A 15,636-nucleotide genomic window follows, 5' to 3' on the forward strand; every position below is an offset into this window, starting at 1 on the left:
TAAGGAACTGTCAGGTAAAGATTTTAATAATCTAGCAACCTTTTAAAATTGGCATATTCTCAAATCTATTTGGGTGAATATTAAACTTTTACGTCTAAAACAGTTTTGCATTATGTAGCCACACAATATTTGGTAAACAGTAATTTGTGTTGCAAAGCTTTGTCACTTATTTCTTTAAATAAATGTCTTGAGGATTTCCTTATTGCTGTCGCAGAAGGACAGCTTGGTCATCAGAGCCTCACAGAAGTACAGATTGTTTACCCACTGTTATGATTTTTATAATAAGGTGAAGTGGGAGTGGTTGTCTGCTGCCTGAGGCTGAAATGAATACTGATCCTCCAGCTTCCACATACTGCAGCTTCTGTGGGGTGAGAAGACATGAGCTCAAACAGCCATTGGATGGTGAAACTGCAAGAGCTCTTTTATCCTGCTCTGGCAACAGCCGGGATCCCATGTAAGTAAATGTTAAGAGCTGCTGACTGATTTCACTCCAACATGCATAATTCCTATTTGACTTATATGATCTGGTCGGGGAAATGTCAGCTATGTTTCCTCCACTGATCTAGTTATTTTCCTCAGCCAACACCATCACCTTCCTGGTCATCTGGAAGAGGAGCTGCATGCTCTCCATGTCCAACTCATACTATCTAATGGCAATCTCAGTGGCGGAGAACCTCATCCTGATCTTCATTGTGGTTCTTGAGCTTTTTCTGAAGTACCACCAGCGGGAGCCGTTTTGGAGTTTTGAGCCGTGGTGCACCTGAGGGACTGCACCAAATATTTATACATATTTTTTTGTTCTTAAAACTACGAACCACCAGCCACGCTTCGACGTACGTTTGTGCGCAGACGTGCGCTGTGTGGAAAGTTGTCACAGCTTTTGTCTTCAGCAATCCTTTCTGCCGTTCCTTACTTTTGGTCCAACACTTCGATCCAGGAAAACAACCACACCTCATGCGTCTACAAACAAGAGGTCCCGACTCAGTTTATCCATACCCTGGTTTGGCTGCAGACACTGCAGGCCTACATTCTCCCCTTTGTCGTAATCTTGAGTCTGAACGGACTGACCCTGCGTCTCATTTCTCTCAGTAGCAGAGTTCACAGCTCTGCAGATGCAACTTCCGGGAAAGTCAGACCTCTCCTTCGCTCCCAGAAGAGAAAGTCTGTGCTTCTTTTGGTGACCGTATCCATGAGTTTTGTGATGCTGTCCATCACCCGCGCTACAACTCAAATCATCCTCCGCACCACTGACACGTACATGTGGGATCGCGATGATTATGAACTAGCGGTAAACATCGCGGCAGACATCGGCACCAGGCTGTGCACCCAGCCCAAGTTCAGGCGGGAGTTCTTGGCTTGTATCAGGAAAGTGTATTTTTACTGTAAAGCAATAGTTATCAAGATTTGAAAAAGTTTCACCATATGAGAGTTCAACACTAATCTGAAAAGAGGTTTTACAGACGCACTTTATAGGCGTTTATAGGCGTCACGGAACAGATGGAATATCCCAGAGGTCATTCTCTGATTATGTCTTTGTTTTTCTCAGACACAAAGCCTTGTATCAATCTATAAAACATTTTATTACTCTTTTATTCACTTTGTCCCTTTATTTAAAAGCCGGATAATGGCTAAACCTCCATACTACCCATGCTGGCATGTTCCTACAATGTTTGGTCTTGGACTCTAAACATGCTGATTTAATTTCCTGCAGGCGGTTTCCAGAACCCGAGCAAACAAACACAAAGATCGGACTTGACAAACACTAGGTCCAAACTGAAATTATGTTTTTTTTTTTTTCTTGTATTACCAATAATTACATTTAAAGAGAACCAACCACCTTATTTTTCTTAATAAAGTGATCGCTCTCGACAATCTATCAACACAGGAAGCACAGAACTTTGTGGGGAAAACAATTTTAAAAAAAAATTTACTAAACATGCATTGGTTCTATTATTGTAACGCATTGAATAATAGTGAAGTGAGAAGAAAAAAATATATATACATATTTTATTGTTTTTAAAACTACGAAACAAAAGCCCTGAAAGGCAAGGAGGAAAATACTTTTTTGAAGACCCATTTTCTAAGACTGACCAAATGTTCTTTTTCTTTCAGCTTTAAAACTCGGGTGGCAAAAAAAAAAAAAAAAAAAAGTTTTTAGGTTTTGTCTTTCCTCATGAAACATTTTTTCCCAAAGATGAGCATAAAAGATTGTGATGTGGAAAATTTGATCAACTGTTTTCTTTTTCTATTAAGTACTGTCAAAATACCATAGTGACAGATTTAACAAAAAAAAAAAAATGTATATAAAGGAATAAAGGTTACCCACTACAGCTTTAAAGGCTATTCAGAACAAATCTTCTGAAACTGTTTTGCTATTTGAGAAATATTTCCAAGTTGGTGGTCAAAACAGGAAATAGGAGATGATTACTTGAGATTTTTATTTTCTCTCCAGACTAATACATTTCACATGTTTTAACAAAAAAGTCTCTTATCGTCAAAAACTCTGCAGCAAGGCTCTTATAAATAACAAACAGAAAAGCTCACATCAGTCTTGTTTCAACGTCTTTAAAGAGGTCACCTGAACACGTTAAAATTCAGACTTTGTCTATCAAGCTCCTTTCTTAGTTAATGAATTGTCGGAGCCACACACGCTAACTCGACTCCTTAAGGCATCAAGCTAAAATCTACCCCAAGGCCAAAGAACCAGGTGTAAAACTTGATGAGATTTCTTCTTTTTTTTATTGTTTGAGAATCTCGATTTATAAAAAAAACAAGCAAAATGAAGACATTGTTATTTAATTGTGCTTTTACTTAACATAAATATTGTTTTGGTTTTACTTTTTTGTCATATTTAATTTATTTGTGTTTTAATGTGTATACTCTTTTACTGAAGTAAATTGTGATTTTACCAGTGACAAGTGCTACATAAATTTAGTTTACCTACTTACTAAATGGTTTTACACTTACAAACATAACTGTGTTTAGGGCCTCAGAAGTTCCAAAATACATTAAAAAAATAAACATTTCAAACAAGAAGTTTGCAATAAGTTTTACACCACATGTGTTTTGCCATCAGCTGTTAATAATCTTGCTACAACAACAAAATGTTATCTGGCATAGCTGAACTCATCAATTAGTTCTAACTTGGATTCCTTAGTCCAGACTGCAGCCAAAACCTAACAGAAAAATAAGTTGAACCTAATGTCAGGAAGGAATAGTGGATGCAATTTAATTAAACTTCATGATAACAGCTTTAAGTGCGATAAAATGCTGGCCCAGCAAAGTCCAATTTTACTTCTTTTTCCCACCCTTGGGAGCTTTGTCCAGGCCCTGGATATACTTGCGAGGAATCTGATAACGATCTGAAATTGAATTAGCGAAGGGAAATCATAACTCCGTTCGTTCAAATAAATATATTACCAAAAAAAAAGAAAGAAGAAGAAGGGTTCTTACCAAGCAACAGGTTCCCAACCTGATGCACCTGGTTTCCTTGGATCTGGACCAGGACTCTGTCTTTAGCTCCAGGGAGGATCTGTAAGACAGCGCTGGCCTGGACTCTGTGCTGCAGAGCAGTGGCGACTACTGCAGGATCCAAACCATACACTTCCAAATTCTTTATTAGAGTCACCTACAGATGTAAATAAACAACAAGTAAAAAAAAAAACAGCCCAGATAATTTTGAATTATTTGAAGGCATTTTCTTTATCTTATAAAGGTTCTGAAAAGTTTGACGTTTTAAGATAAAACGCTCCACAAAGTAAAAATATCCACTAGTTTCGGATTGGTTTTCAGACATACATGGGATGTAGGTTCGGAACAACAATCTGACATGAAGTCATATTCAAAAATATAAATTATTCAATATCTGTTATACCCAGTTGAGTCAGCCTTTAAAAAGTGTTAATGTATATATTCCTATATAACTCACACCCTAATCTGTGATTGGACCTGGGATTAGGTCACTTCTGTCCTGATGCAATAGCTTAAAAATCAAAACCTGACAAAAAGGAAATTTTACTTGCAAATATCTAGAGCTACAACTGTTAAGTTAGGAAAAGTTTTGTCACCTTCTTATTAGAACCTCGAGAAGCCACAGAGATGTCTATTGGCTCAATGTGGCCCTTCTTTACTGTTGCCGCTTGTCCAGGAAACACAACCTGATAACACTCTTGCATTCTTCCCAATGTCCTGTGAAGAAGATGATATTGAATAAAAACTACTGCGACAAGTATTGTGTCCCCCTCCCACGTTCTTGGTTTTCATGTGAACAGAAAATTTAGTGGAAGGAAACATTTCTTTTTCTGGGAACATTTCTATTTCTGAGCCATACACAGAGTCAGAAGCATCTTACCAACCTAAACAAGTATTTTAGTAGGTAAACACTTCTGTATTAAAAATCTGTTTTAAATTGGCGTTTCTATACCATCGTCAACTTAACAACCACTGGAGTGTGCAGTTAAAAACAGCTGGAAAAATGACAAAATAATGTAAATATGAAGCCACAAGCAGAGTATGATGACATTCATTCATATTCTTTACATTTTTTTTACCTGCTAAAAAGGTCATCCCATTTGAGAGACTCTATCTCCTGGTATTCTGATTTCTCCAGTAAGCAGTCACACAGAATCGGGTTTATAGTCACATAACTGGTGGAAAGAAAAAAGGAGCTGTTAGCTCTAAACAAGGAAAATGTGGCCTGGTTTCCTCTGGTGAGTTGCTAATAGATTTGATTCGATTTCTTTTATTTGCAATTATAGTCTTATTTTAGAACATCTTGAGAATCGCTGGCTTTCACAGCTTGACAAGAAGAACTTTTTACGGCATCACATGTTCTCAGTACTAAATTTACTTAGCCGTGAAGGTGGAAATTTTAACCACAGTTCTAAAAAAAACAACGAAGGGAGTCTTATTTTAGGGCTTATTTTTTTAAATGTGAAGACAGACCAAGATATACTGATGTGAAACAATATTTACTTAAAATAAGACATTGCTACTAATGTTAATTTTTGTGGTGTCTCCTAATTGTTGAGGCAATAATTGCTGTAGTTTGCAAATTAGAAGAATTGTTAAACATCCACTTACTTTTTATTATTCTCATCCACCAGCTCATTCTTCTTCACATATTCAGTGATTATACTTCTGACATCAGCAGGAAGCATCGTCGTCCCTTTCCTAAACAAGCACACGTCAATCTTTACATCAGAGTGAAAATGTCACAAATCTTCCAACACATGATTAGTTTTTGTTCTTGAAGCATAATATCATGTTCCTGCTGGAACATCCCACCATGTCCAGCCCCAAAGCATGACGCTGCCACCACCATGCTCAGAAGCTAGTGCAATGCTTAAAGGTTTAAAAGCGTAATCTGGATTTCTTCAAACATTCCTTTTTGTCTTTAAGGCCAAACAGATGAACCATTGTCCCTTCTGACCATAAAACACTTTTCCCGATGGCATTTAGTTCATGTGAACAGCAGTTGTGTTTAGGAGTCAATTTTGTGGCACTGACTATTTTCTTGCTTCTACAATCTGATCTCTATCAATGCTGGTTTTAAACATCCTTCAGTAAAGACAAATAGCGTTTCAGCAGCTTGGTGGATTGTTTGTGACTACTTGGGTCAGATGGGTGAAACAAGGAGAATAACCTGAGACACATATCAACCTGTGTATGGTTAAAGTGGGCTAACATTAAGCTCCTTGGTCTTGACTCCTCCAACCATACTTAAGTAACAAATTAATTTGGCTTCTATAGGTTCAAGTCCATGGTGAGAACATGCAAATGTCTGGACCAGAGCCATTACACTCTTGAGCTCAAATTTTTGCCTTAAATCTGGTTGTTCCTAAAACTTAAAATACTTTTTTAAGAAAGTTAACTATTCACATAAAGTATTTCAAAGTCTGCTTCATCTGCTTTAGTGCATGTTCCAAGAATAACAAAAAAGTACATTTGTCAAATTTCTTTGTAGATATACAGCTTTATGTTTTCTTGAAAATGGAAATAAAAGAAAAAAAGTATATGGTGTCACACTAAAAGAAAAGCAAAACAAAAAGGATGATCTTGGGGTGTGCAGAAGACTAATATTGATTTGACTTTCACCTAGGGAATATTAACTTATCCCTTCACAAGAGAGAGGAGAGGGTAAGGTCAGTTTAAGCAAACCCCGGACACTGTCCCTGCTGCGGTGCTGCAGTATCTCCTCAAAGTAAACACCGGCTCCAGCTCTTGCTGTGATGGCCACCTGCTGTCTGAACCATGCAAACATCAGCCTGCGTGAGGAGCCTGGGGGTGAGGAAACTTCAAAGTGGACACACACACACACACCTCTTATTTGCAACCAAAAACAGTGGCTCCAACCGAGCAGAGACAGAGTACAGAGTAGTGATCTCTGGAGGGTGGTACAGGGCTTCTCCTTCTCCACTCAGCACCGCCATTTCTTCAACACCTGCCTCCTCTGGAATGCTGAAGGACCGCAGTCTGAAAAATGTTTTAGTAATTCAAAGAGCGACGAGCAGAGTTAAATGTGTGAGGCTTTCAGAAAAGAAATTAAACCAAAAAAAAAGGGGAAAAAAAAGAGATAAGCAGCAATCAACTCACTGTTGATTTTTCCAGTCTACTGCCACAATGCTCTCCACACCCTTGGTGAGTTCTTTCACTTGAATAAGATTATGCTGCTGTTGCATGACTTGTAGAAACTTGGACAGCTGTTGAAAAGGTGCAAATTATACATGCCGATAAGAGTGTAATATAGCTTCGGCTTAGTCCTATTCTGGGGATATTTTGTACCTTTTTATAGCTGGATTTCTTGATATCCAGTTGCTTTCCGCTAGGGCTGGAAAGAAAAGAGGATGCACTCAGGAGTACTAACTTAAATTTGTTTTCAGCAGGTTTGAACAGATTGGTGAAGACCTTACCAGCAGGTGAACATGTGGTTCCGGAGAAATGTGCTAGTCAGCAGAGGGAGCTCTGACTTCTTAATCTTGCTCTTCAGAGCATGCAGGAAGCACTGCAGCAGCAGGGCGTCCATTTCCTCTGTAGGATCAGGGTATAAAACGTTTTCTGTCTCATGTTATTTTTCTAACATCAAAAATAAAATCTTCATCTACAGGTGAAGCTTTGAACCTATCAAAAGTGGGACGTTTTTATCCATTCGTAGACAAAATGCATTTATTTATGCTTGCTACCTTGAGGAGTTTTCTGCTCGTCCTGGTTCTCCTCGCCTTTTTCATTGCTACTCTCCACCTTGTCTTCCTCCGTCTTCTCAGTGAGGTTCAGCTCCTCAAAACCACAACAGGCTTGATCTGTAACGATTTCACCAAAGCTCTGCTGCTCCTCTGCACACGTTCCAAAATGATGATGATGATAATCATCATCATCATCGTCATCTCTATGTTCTTCTTTCTCGCTAACTTCGCATTTCTCTCCATTTGTATCTTCTATTTCATCATCCTCATCTGGTAAAGAGGGAGGATTTGATTTATCTCCAAACGCCCTGTAAAATAAAATACAAATTTTGAACTGTATCCATCTACAAGGATGCATTTGCATGTAGTGACACTAAATAAAGTCCCCACAAATGGGGGTATTAATAAATAAAAAAGAGCAATAATATCACTGTGACTTTCAAGGAAGTCAAATAAAGCTTACTGAAATGAAAAACAAAAATCAACACCAACTCGTAAACGCCTGATTGGTTTATCTCTTATGAAAAAGCTTTAAGTTCCTCACCAGAGGTAATCCATGTACGTGTGAAGAACACACACTCCTCTCCCTTTCATACCCGAGCTCTGCATCTCCGTGCTTGATACTGCAGCTTTTCCAACAGCAACAGGAGCCCTGCCAACACCAAGCAGAGCACAATTATATCATTGAGTGTGGTGAAAGAAAGCATCTGCATTTTTTTTTTATCTGTGCCGCACCTATTATTCACAATCAAAACAGCACAGCAGGACCCTTGTTGTACATCTGGAAGCCCGCATGAAGGCATCACCACACCTGGCAGCATGAGATCTGTGGAGAAGCACATCATTTTCATTACAACCGAGACAAGCAGAGACACAACATATGTCATGCTGAAAAGGGAAACTTACCGGCCCCTCCAATCAACTTCTGAAGCACAGGAGCCCATGTTCTGAATACTGGTAGGAGAGAAGGGTGTCGCCACAGAACATACACTGAAAGATAAGAGAAATCAACATTCTGAGCACATTCATCATGCTTTAGTTTCTGTTTACATTATGCCTTATTTATTTTTTAATACCTGTAGGATATAGTCGTTTCTCCACTTCAAAGAAGATAGGGTTTTTATGAAGAACATAAAGAGTCACAGCTTCTCCTTTGTGTGCATAAATCTTCACAACATTAATTTCTTCTTTGTTGGGGACGAGCTCAGACAGCTTATCAGCAGAAAGGGATGGAAATGCAGCTGAAAGGTCAGCTTTCAACTTTCTCCTACATGCAGTGTGGAGGAAGATTTTTCTGAGTTAATTTCATTTTCTTAGTTGCATTAAATAGCTTTTAATCAATAATTTTAACGATTGAAGACTATTCTAGAGCCAAGAGAATAACACTTAAAGCGTTAAAATTAATAACGGACAAAACACACACAGACACACACACAAAAACTAGAAGTTTGGAACAACACATTTGCTTAATAGACACGTCAATTAATAATTTTAAAGAAATTGTGGGGTCTATTTTAAACACATTGCTCAAAGAAATATCGTGTTTGTGGTGTCAGCAGCACTGACTAACCTGTCTGATCCTTTGAGTACAGTGTTGGATTTGACACGAAACGGTTTGGCAAACATCTTTTCGCAAATTAAATCTTTACAGCGACTACTTCACCGCATCCACCATGAAACCTTTGTGGTTAATACGTCAACAAACATTCATTACAGCTGCATATTTCTCCCACAGCAACATGTTTCCACTGTTTTTAAATAGCTTTGCAGTGATCAAGTGCTTTTCGGTCCGACGCTTATTTGTTTCCGTCTGGAACATCTATCGCGACTTTAGAGAGGAACATGAGTTCCGCGCAATCAGACGCTTCTTACTTTTTCTGATACACGGCGAGGAGAGTAAATAAGTACCCAAAACTTGTATCCTTCTACACTGCACTACTTCAACATATTTGTACCCAACAAAGTAAAAAAAAAAAAAGAAGAAAAAAAAAAAGAAAAGCAAAACAGCCATCCAAGAAATTGCTCAATTAGAATAAAAAAGTATTTGAGTGCCTGATCAAAACATCTGATTTAAATAAACCTGGTGTCATCAAATAGATAAAATATAAAGGTATGTACAAATTGTGCTATTTTAAAAATTAAAATAGTGATAAAAAATTTTAAATAGCAACAGATTCACACAGAACAAACATCTTCCAAATAATACGTACAATTAGAAATAATCCATAATCACAGCATTTATTCATACTTATACAACAGCAGTTCACCCTGAACACACCATTGTCGTGCTCAAACATAGCAATGGTGGCATTATGTTGTGAAGATGGTTTTCTTTTAAGTGGACTAGAAAACTGGTCCATCAGTGGTCATGAAATGACATTCATTTTTCACACACAGAGCGTGTCTTTATTCTTATCTCACCCAATTCGGTTATTTGCAGTCTGTGTAAACACATGATGAGGGACAAAGTCTCTCGAAGCTCAATATACTTGCTGTAAACAGAATGAACAACCATCATGCTTTTAGCCCGCCTGCCTTTTGTCACATGTTCACAACAATTCGCAGAAAGTATCAAGCTGTGATTTTCAATGAAAGTGAACAAATGTCTCATATGTTTCCAACTACTTGCAGTAAGAGACAGGAAGAAATTAGATTTAGATCTAATGCCAGAGGTGTTGAGGTGGATTCCTCATTATTCTCAGACATAAATAATTGCTGAATTTTTCTTTCTGTTTTTGGTGACAAGTATTTTCTGGTATTTAAATGTTTAAACTCAACAGACAGATTTTTTTAGTGTTTCATTTCTATGCAAGTATATTCATTATTTACAAATAGGACCCTAGCCATCCATGCTTAGCTGTTTGGAGAGACAGTTTATTATGTGAAAGATTTCAACTACACAGAGAAGGAGAGATGCCAGTTTCTGTGCAGAGTATCATGCATGTGGCCATTAGTGACTGAAAATGCATAAAATGTAAAGGGTACTTTTGTTTACATTTGTGGTGATACTTTATATAGTAAGAGAAAAAAATTGAAAAGAAATATAATTTGTCTAATTACATAACCTTTTTTGTTACCACAATTGGCTGGATTTAGATTTAGGAGGCAGAAAAACAACACATGGTTTTGATTTGCCTGTTTTGAGAGGTACAGCACATTGTTTTTCACAAGTGGTCCCAAAAGGCTGAGTTTGAGGATAGACATGTGAGCTGCTAAGCACTCATGTCAGAAATGTCCAAAGATCTTCTTAAATAACATAATTTACAGCACAAACAACTCATTTGGTCTCCTGTGAGATTAGACAATTAAATGCTTTATCTAGCATTTCCTTTTAACAATGCCTGTAAAGTAACAAAATAATAGAATTTATCAGATTAGCTTTTAGTAGGAGAGACAGATAAGCTAAATGTTTACATTTGTTTTATGGCTCTAGATTTAGGCTTACAACCGTCTCCCCTGAGGCACTAGTAGTAGGCAGCACTACCCCTGGTCACTGGTCCTGTTTGGGGTGTTCCTGGTCAGGGCATCAAGGGAGTACATGAGGTTTGGGAAGATAAATCTCATCTCATCACTCAAAGATGTGACTCTGTTCACATCTTTGGAACATGGCCCCATTGATGTGCATGGGAGTAGTTCACAGACTGGATGCAATTGAACTCCTCTGACCCCACAGTTCTTAGTCAAAATAAAGCTGCTCCCTGCAGCTTGGAGAGCAGTTTTAGCCTAAAGTGAAAGAGTTTAAGTAGGGGTAGACGATGTGGCTGAAAGACGTTTCAGATCGGTCAATATCAATTATTGATTAGTTTTCTGTTTTAAATATCTGAAATACTACTAAAATGGTGGTGCGACTGTTCGTGTTTTATTGACAGTTTCACTCCACGCTACTATTTATTTTTAAGCAGTTATGAGACATGGTTGCAAAGCCTTGAACTGCTGCTGTGCAAGTTACTCAGCAAATTGTTGCTAGGTAACCGAAGAATGAGTGACCACCAGCCTTACTTGGGTGGTTGTAAGGGGCTGAGTGACTGAAGTATTTTCTCTGCTCATCCCCCAGAATGCTGTGCGGTTCTGGTTTGAGTCCAGGGAAATTATTGAATATTTTACCAGGCATATTATCTATTGTTATTGATCATGTATCTATTGCGATAGATATTGTTATTGTTTTATTGTTCAGCCCTAAAATAAAATATTTGGGTGTTTTTCTTCCCAATTTATGGCAGATTGGACCTAGAGGTGCAGGGGAATTGATGCTTCGTCTGTTGTTTTAAGGACTTTATTCCTCTGGTCTGTCGTGACTCATGATCAAGAAAGAAATACACCAAAACTCTAATCTACAAGTTCATCTAGATTCTGACTCTATTGTGACAATTCAGTTCAGTATTAATAGATCCCTCTATGCATGGATTTTTCTGTGGAACACAGTTCCAAAATATTCATGGAAAATCAGCAGTCCATTGTGTATATTACAATATAGTGTTTGAACAAAGATGGGGCCGTATGTATTTCCAGGATTTAGCTATCTGCTGTTCCCTAAACTTTGTGAATATACTCGGGTCTATTGTCATGACTGAAGGAGCAGGATCCCAGATACAAGCAGCTAAATTTAGCCTACTCTTTGACATGACTAGGGGTTGAGTGTGGGGTTCCTTGGACACCTTTATGATACAATCTGCATGAATGGATGGATGGTTTTACAGAAGAAAGGAAGAAAGAAAGGAAGTAAGAATGGATGGACAGACAAAGGCTGAAACAACACCTTAGTTTTTAAATATTTAACTGTATTTACTTTGGGCCACACAAGAACAAAATCTTATCTTTTTTGTGATTGTTCTTGTGATTCTGCAGCAGGAGGAGTTGCTGCTTGTCCCTACATAGTACTCATTGTCACTGCTGATTCAAATCTCATTCAAAGGTAAGAAGCTCCATCTCGGATGAAACAGTCTTTATGTAAACCAAGCACTCGCAGATAGGTTCAAAAATAAATGTATGCTTTTCAGTGTTCATTGTGCGTTGATCACACAGTTAACAAAATTCTGGAAAAAATACAGTGAAAATCTGTTGTTTCCTGTAATGTAACTGATCGTTAATGCGATGCAAATAAAAACAATTTAAAGAATATGAGAAAATATTAGAGACTGTGCAAAACCTAATTTTTATACATTGCATTGCTACAGTCATAAACTGTAAGCAGTGCAGTAAGGATGCTATAGATAATGGAAAATTACTGGCAATCCAGCTGCCAGTAACCTTCTATAAGTGCAATAAAATACAGTAGTACACTATTATCACCCAAATCCATTAAAACAGTAATGTGCTGTAATAACACCTTCAAATAACAAGAATTGATGGCAACTCTGCTGCCAGTAATTTACTGTAAATATAGTACAAGACAATTCTTTATAGAATTGTATAAAGTACAGTACAGGAGAAAATACCTCCTGTACTGTATTTTTCTAGGTTGTACTGTTACCCTAAGAGCTACAAATAGGCATGGTCTTTGGATTCACTGTTGCAAAAGAAGTAACAGATGCCAAAGACGGCACAGTCAAGTATAAGAGAGACATAGTTCCTTTGCCACAGTGTTTATGGGTGTAATCAACATGTTCTATGTTTTATGTAGTTGTCTAGTTGAAGCATTCACACTGTGCACCATAAATATGTGTGGGGGTTCTAAATGGATTACTCAATAAAAGCTTCACAAAATAAGCTCTATATTGTCAAAGAAGAGATAGACTTAGAAACAGTTTGTTTCCATCTGCTTGGCTTGACAGTGASCAGCTGCTACTRAATTACKTCATGAGATAGGTGATGTGTTCTGTGGCTTTGACATTTAATATTTTTGAAGAAGAAAAATGAAAACACTTAATTAGTTTCAAAGGCTTTTACTGGCAGATACATAAAACTTATCAAAAGAGTTAATATTTTCAGTGTTAGACCTTCAGTTTCATAACCGCTATTCACTCGGGCTTGTTGAATATCCTCCTTAGAGAAAAAGTCTGATGGGGATCCATTCTTGTCTTATTAGTGCCTGGAACTCACAAAAAGTTGGCCGCCAGATTCCCCATCAGCTATTTGAGACATAAACACAGCCTGTTATTGAGGTTTCACGGATACAGATCCAAAACTTCTGTGTTCTGATTTTCAAGCTGCCTCATCACTTATTTAGTGTGGCACAGTTAACTACAGATGAACACCATGCAGTTCCCTTTAGAGGGCATTTTGATCTCACCTTTCATTCTTTTCAGCAAGGTTCTTGGGATAATTTATGAGAAAGTCCACTCCTTTGGATGAAAAGYAAGACCACACATCATTTCAGGTAGCTTCAAGATCTCTTTCAGAAATAATGATTTCCAGCTGAAAGGTTGATTAATCAGAGAAAATGACTTCTATCTATTAATGCTGCAGTACGTAACTTTTATAAATAATTTTTTTTCAAACATATTTGTTAAAACTATCACTATGTTGTTCCAGTATGTTATGAGACAGATAATCTGTAAAAAGATTGAGCTCCTTCACCTCCTGCCTGAGCTGCTCTGCACCGCTCCAGATGAAAAACAGCAAACAAGAGCCACGAGGAGGTCTTGAGACTCAATGTGCTCAATGTTCTAATGGCGAATAAACAACTTACCAATACAAAAAAACTGTTTATTTGCCGTCGTTGGTGGATATGCTAACTAGCCTGAGCATTCACAACAGGATCTGCTAACGGGGAAAAAGGGATAGAGCAATGCCACATGAGATTGTGACTGACAGCACTAAGTGTTACCATTTCCAAATTATGTGATCAATTTGCAGAGACAGAGACATTAAAATAACTTTTGTTTAAGTTAGACCAGTTACACTTAATGTTCATTTTGAGTTTTATTCCAGGATTTCTCTTCTAATGTTTTTCGCTTGCCTTGTTTTTTCACCAAAACACAAATTTGGATGAACAGGAATGAATAAAATGAACACATAACTATTTGAGGAGTTTGTGCAAAGATATTGAGACTGATGGGAAAACTCTCACATCGACCATTTATGAAAGATATTGCTGCAAGGTGAAAACAATTACTTTGCTAAATCAGTGTGAGTATAACTTTATAAGTTGCGGGTGGATTTTTATACACTGGGATGTTTTTAGAGTAAGAAGTCTGGATAGGAGAAAATATCTAGTAAACAGCCGAGGTGAGGACAAAGATCTTGAAGCCCCATAAAACCACAATGCATACCACTCAGCTGAGAACAGGAATCTGAGCCACTAAATTTGAGCCAAGATGGAAAACAGCAGATTGGGAAAACATTGCCAGATCTGATGAGTTTCAACAACCTAAGATTGTTGGGCTGCTATGGGTTCATAGATATGTACAAACATGCAGCAACTATGCTATTGTGTTTAACGTGGACTAAAATAATTTTTAAAATACCACGTGGAATCTATTAATTTTAAGGCAAAAGGAGGTCTAACCCAGTACTAGTAAGTTGAGCACATTAACGTTACTGGTGAGTGTTTCTTGAAAGTTACCAAAGTAAAAGTTTTAAAGCAGCCCACTGCAAGTTGACTACAAGACTAGATAAAGAGCTAATAATGTGTTAGTCTGTAAACAAAGGAGCAGAAAAAAGTTACAGGAAAAAGATTGAATTATGTCATGCTTTTCTTGCCATAAACCACAAATTTTTTGGGATTGCAAGGCAACTTGAGACTGAGCCACAGCAGAAAGACAAGTCACCTTATTCCTGGCCTTGTTGCTGCAGGACAGCAGCTGCTAAACCAGTTTATTTTGTACCTAATCATATCTAATCAACTTTATTTTTGAAGTTACTTCTATGCAGTTTAGCTTGATGTCTTAATCTAGTGATACATCTTCATAGTAAAGGTCTGCTCTCTGGATTTTAGAGGGTATTTTGGACTTGCTATTGGCTTCTGCCACAGTGTTTATGGGTGTAATCAACATGTTCTATGTTTTATGTAGTTGTCTAGTTGAAGCATTCACACTGTGCACCATAAATATGTGTGGGGGTTCTAAATGAAATATTACTCAATAAAAGCTTCACAAAATAAGCTCTATATTGTCAAAGAAGAGATAGACTTAGAAACAGTTTGTTTCCATCTGCTTGGCTTGACAGTGACCAGCTGCTACTAAATTACGTCATGAGATAGGTGATGTGTTCTGTGGCTTTGACATTTAATATTTTTGAAGAAGAAAAATGAAAACACTTAATTAGTTTCAAAGGCTTTTACTGGCAGATACATAAAACTTATCAAAAGAGTTAATATTTTCAGTGATAGACCTTCAGTTTCATAACCGCTATTCACTCGGGCTTGTTGAATATCCTCCTTAGAGAAAAAGTCTGATGGGGATCCATTCTTGTCTTATTAGTGCCTGGAACTCATCACAAAAAGTTGGCCGCCAGATTCCCCATCAGCTATTTGAGACATAAACACAGCCTGTTATTGAGGTTTCACGGATACAGA

General features: G+C 37.6%; 1 protein-coding gene across 1 annotated transcript; it reads right to left on the minus strand.

Annotated features, from left to right (window-relative positions):
• Positions 1-2,417: 2,417 nt before the first annotated feature.
• Positions 2,418-9,110, minus strand: eif2d (eukaryotic translation initiation factor 2D). Its single transcript, XM_008414018.2, has 15 exons — positions 8,752-9,110; positions 8,258-8,448; positions 8,088-8,171; positions 7,917-8,007; positions 7,726-7,833; positions 7,182-7,489; positions 6,912-7,029; positions 6,784-6,829; positions 6,595-6,701; positions 6,322-6,474; positions 5,083-5,172; positions 4,551-4,646; positions 4,068-4,188; positions 3,454-3,628; positions 2,418-3,362 (listed from the first exon to the last, which is right to left on the minus strand). The coding sequence occupies exons 1-15, from the start codon at positions 8,805-8,807 to the stop codon at positions 3,292-3,294; spliced, it is 1,815 nt and encodes a 604-aa protein (XP_008412240.1). The 5' UTR covers positions 8,808-9,110; the 3' UTR covers positions 2,418-3,291.
• Positions 9,111-15,636: the final 6,526 nt, after the last annotated feature.

Source organism: Poecilia reticulata, linkage group LG7 (assembly GCF_000633615.1).
Source record: "Poecilia reticulata strain Guanapo linkage group LG7, Guppy_female_1.0+MT, whole genome shotgun sequence".
Classification (NCBI taxonomy): Eukaryota; Metazoa; Chordata; class Actinopteri; order Cyprinodontiformes; family Poeciliidae; genus Poecilia; species Poecilia reticulata.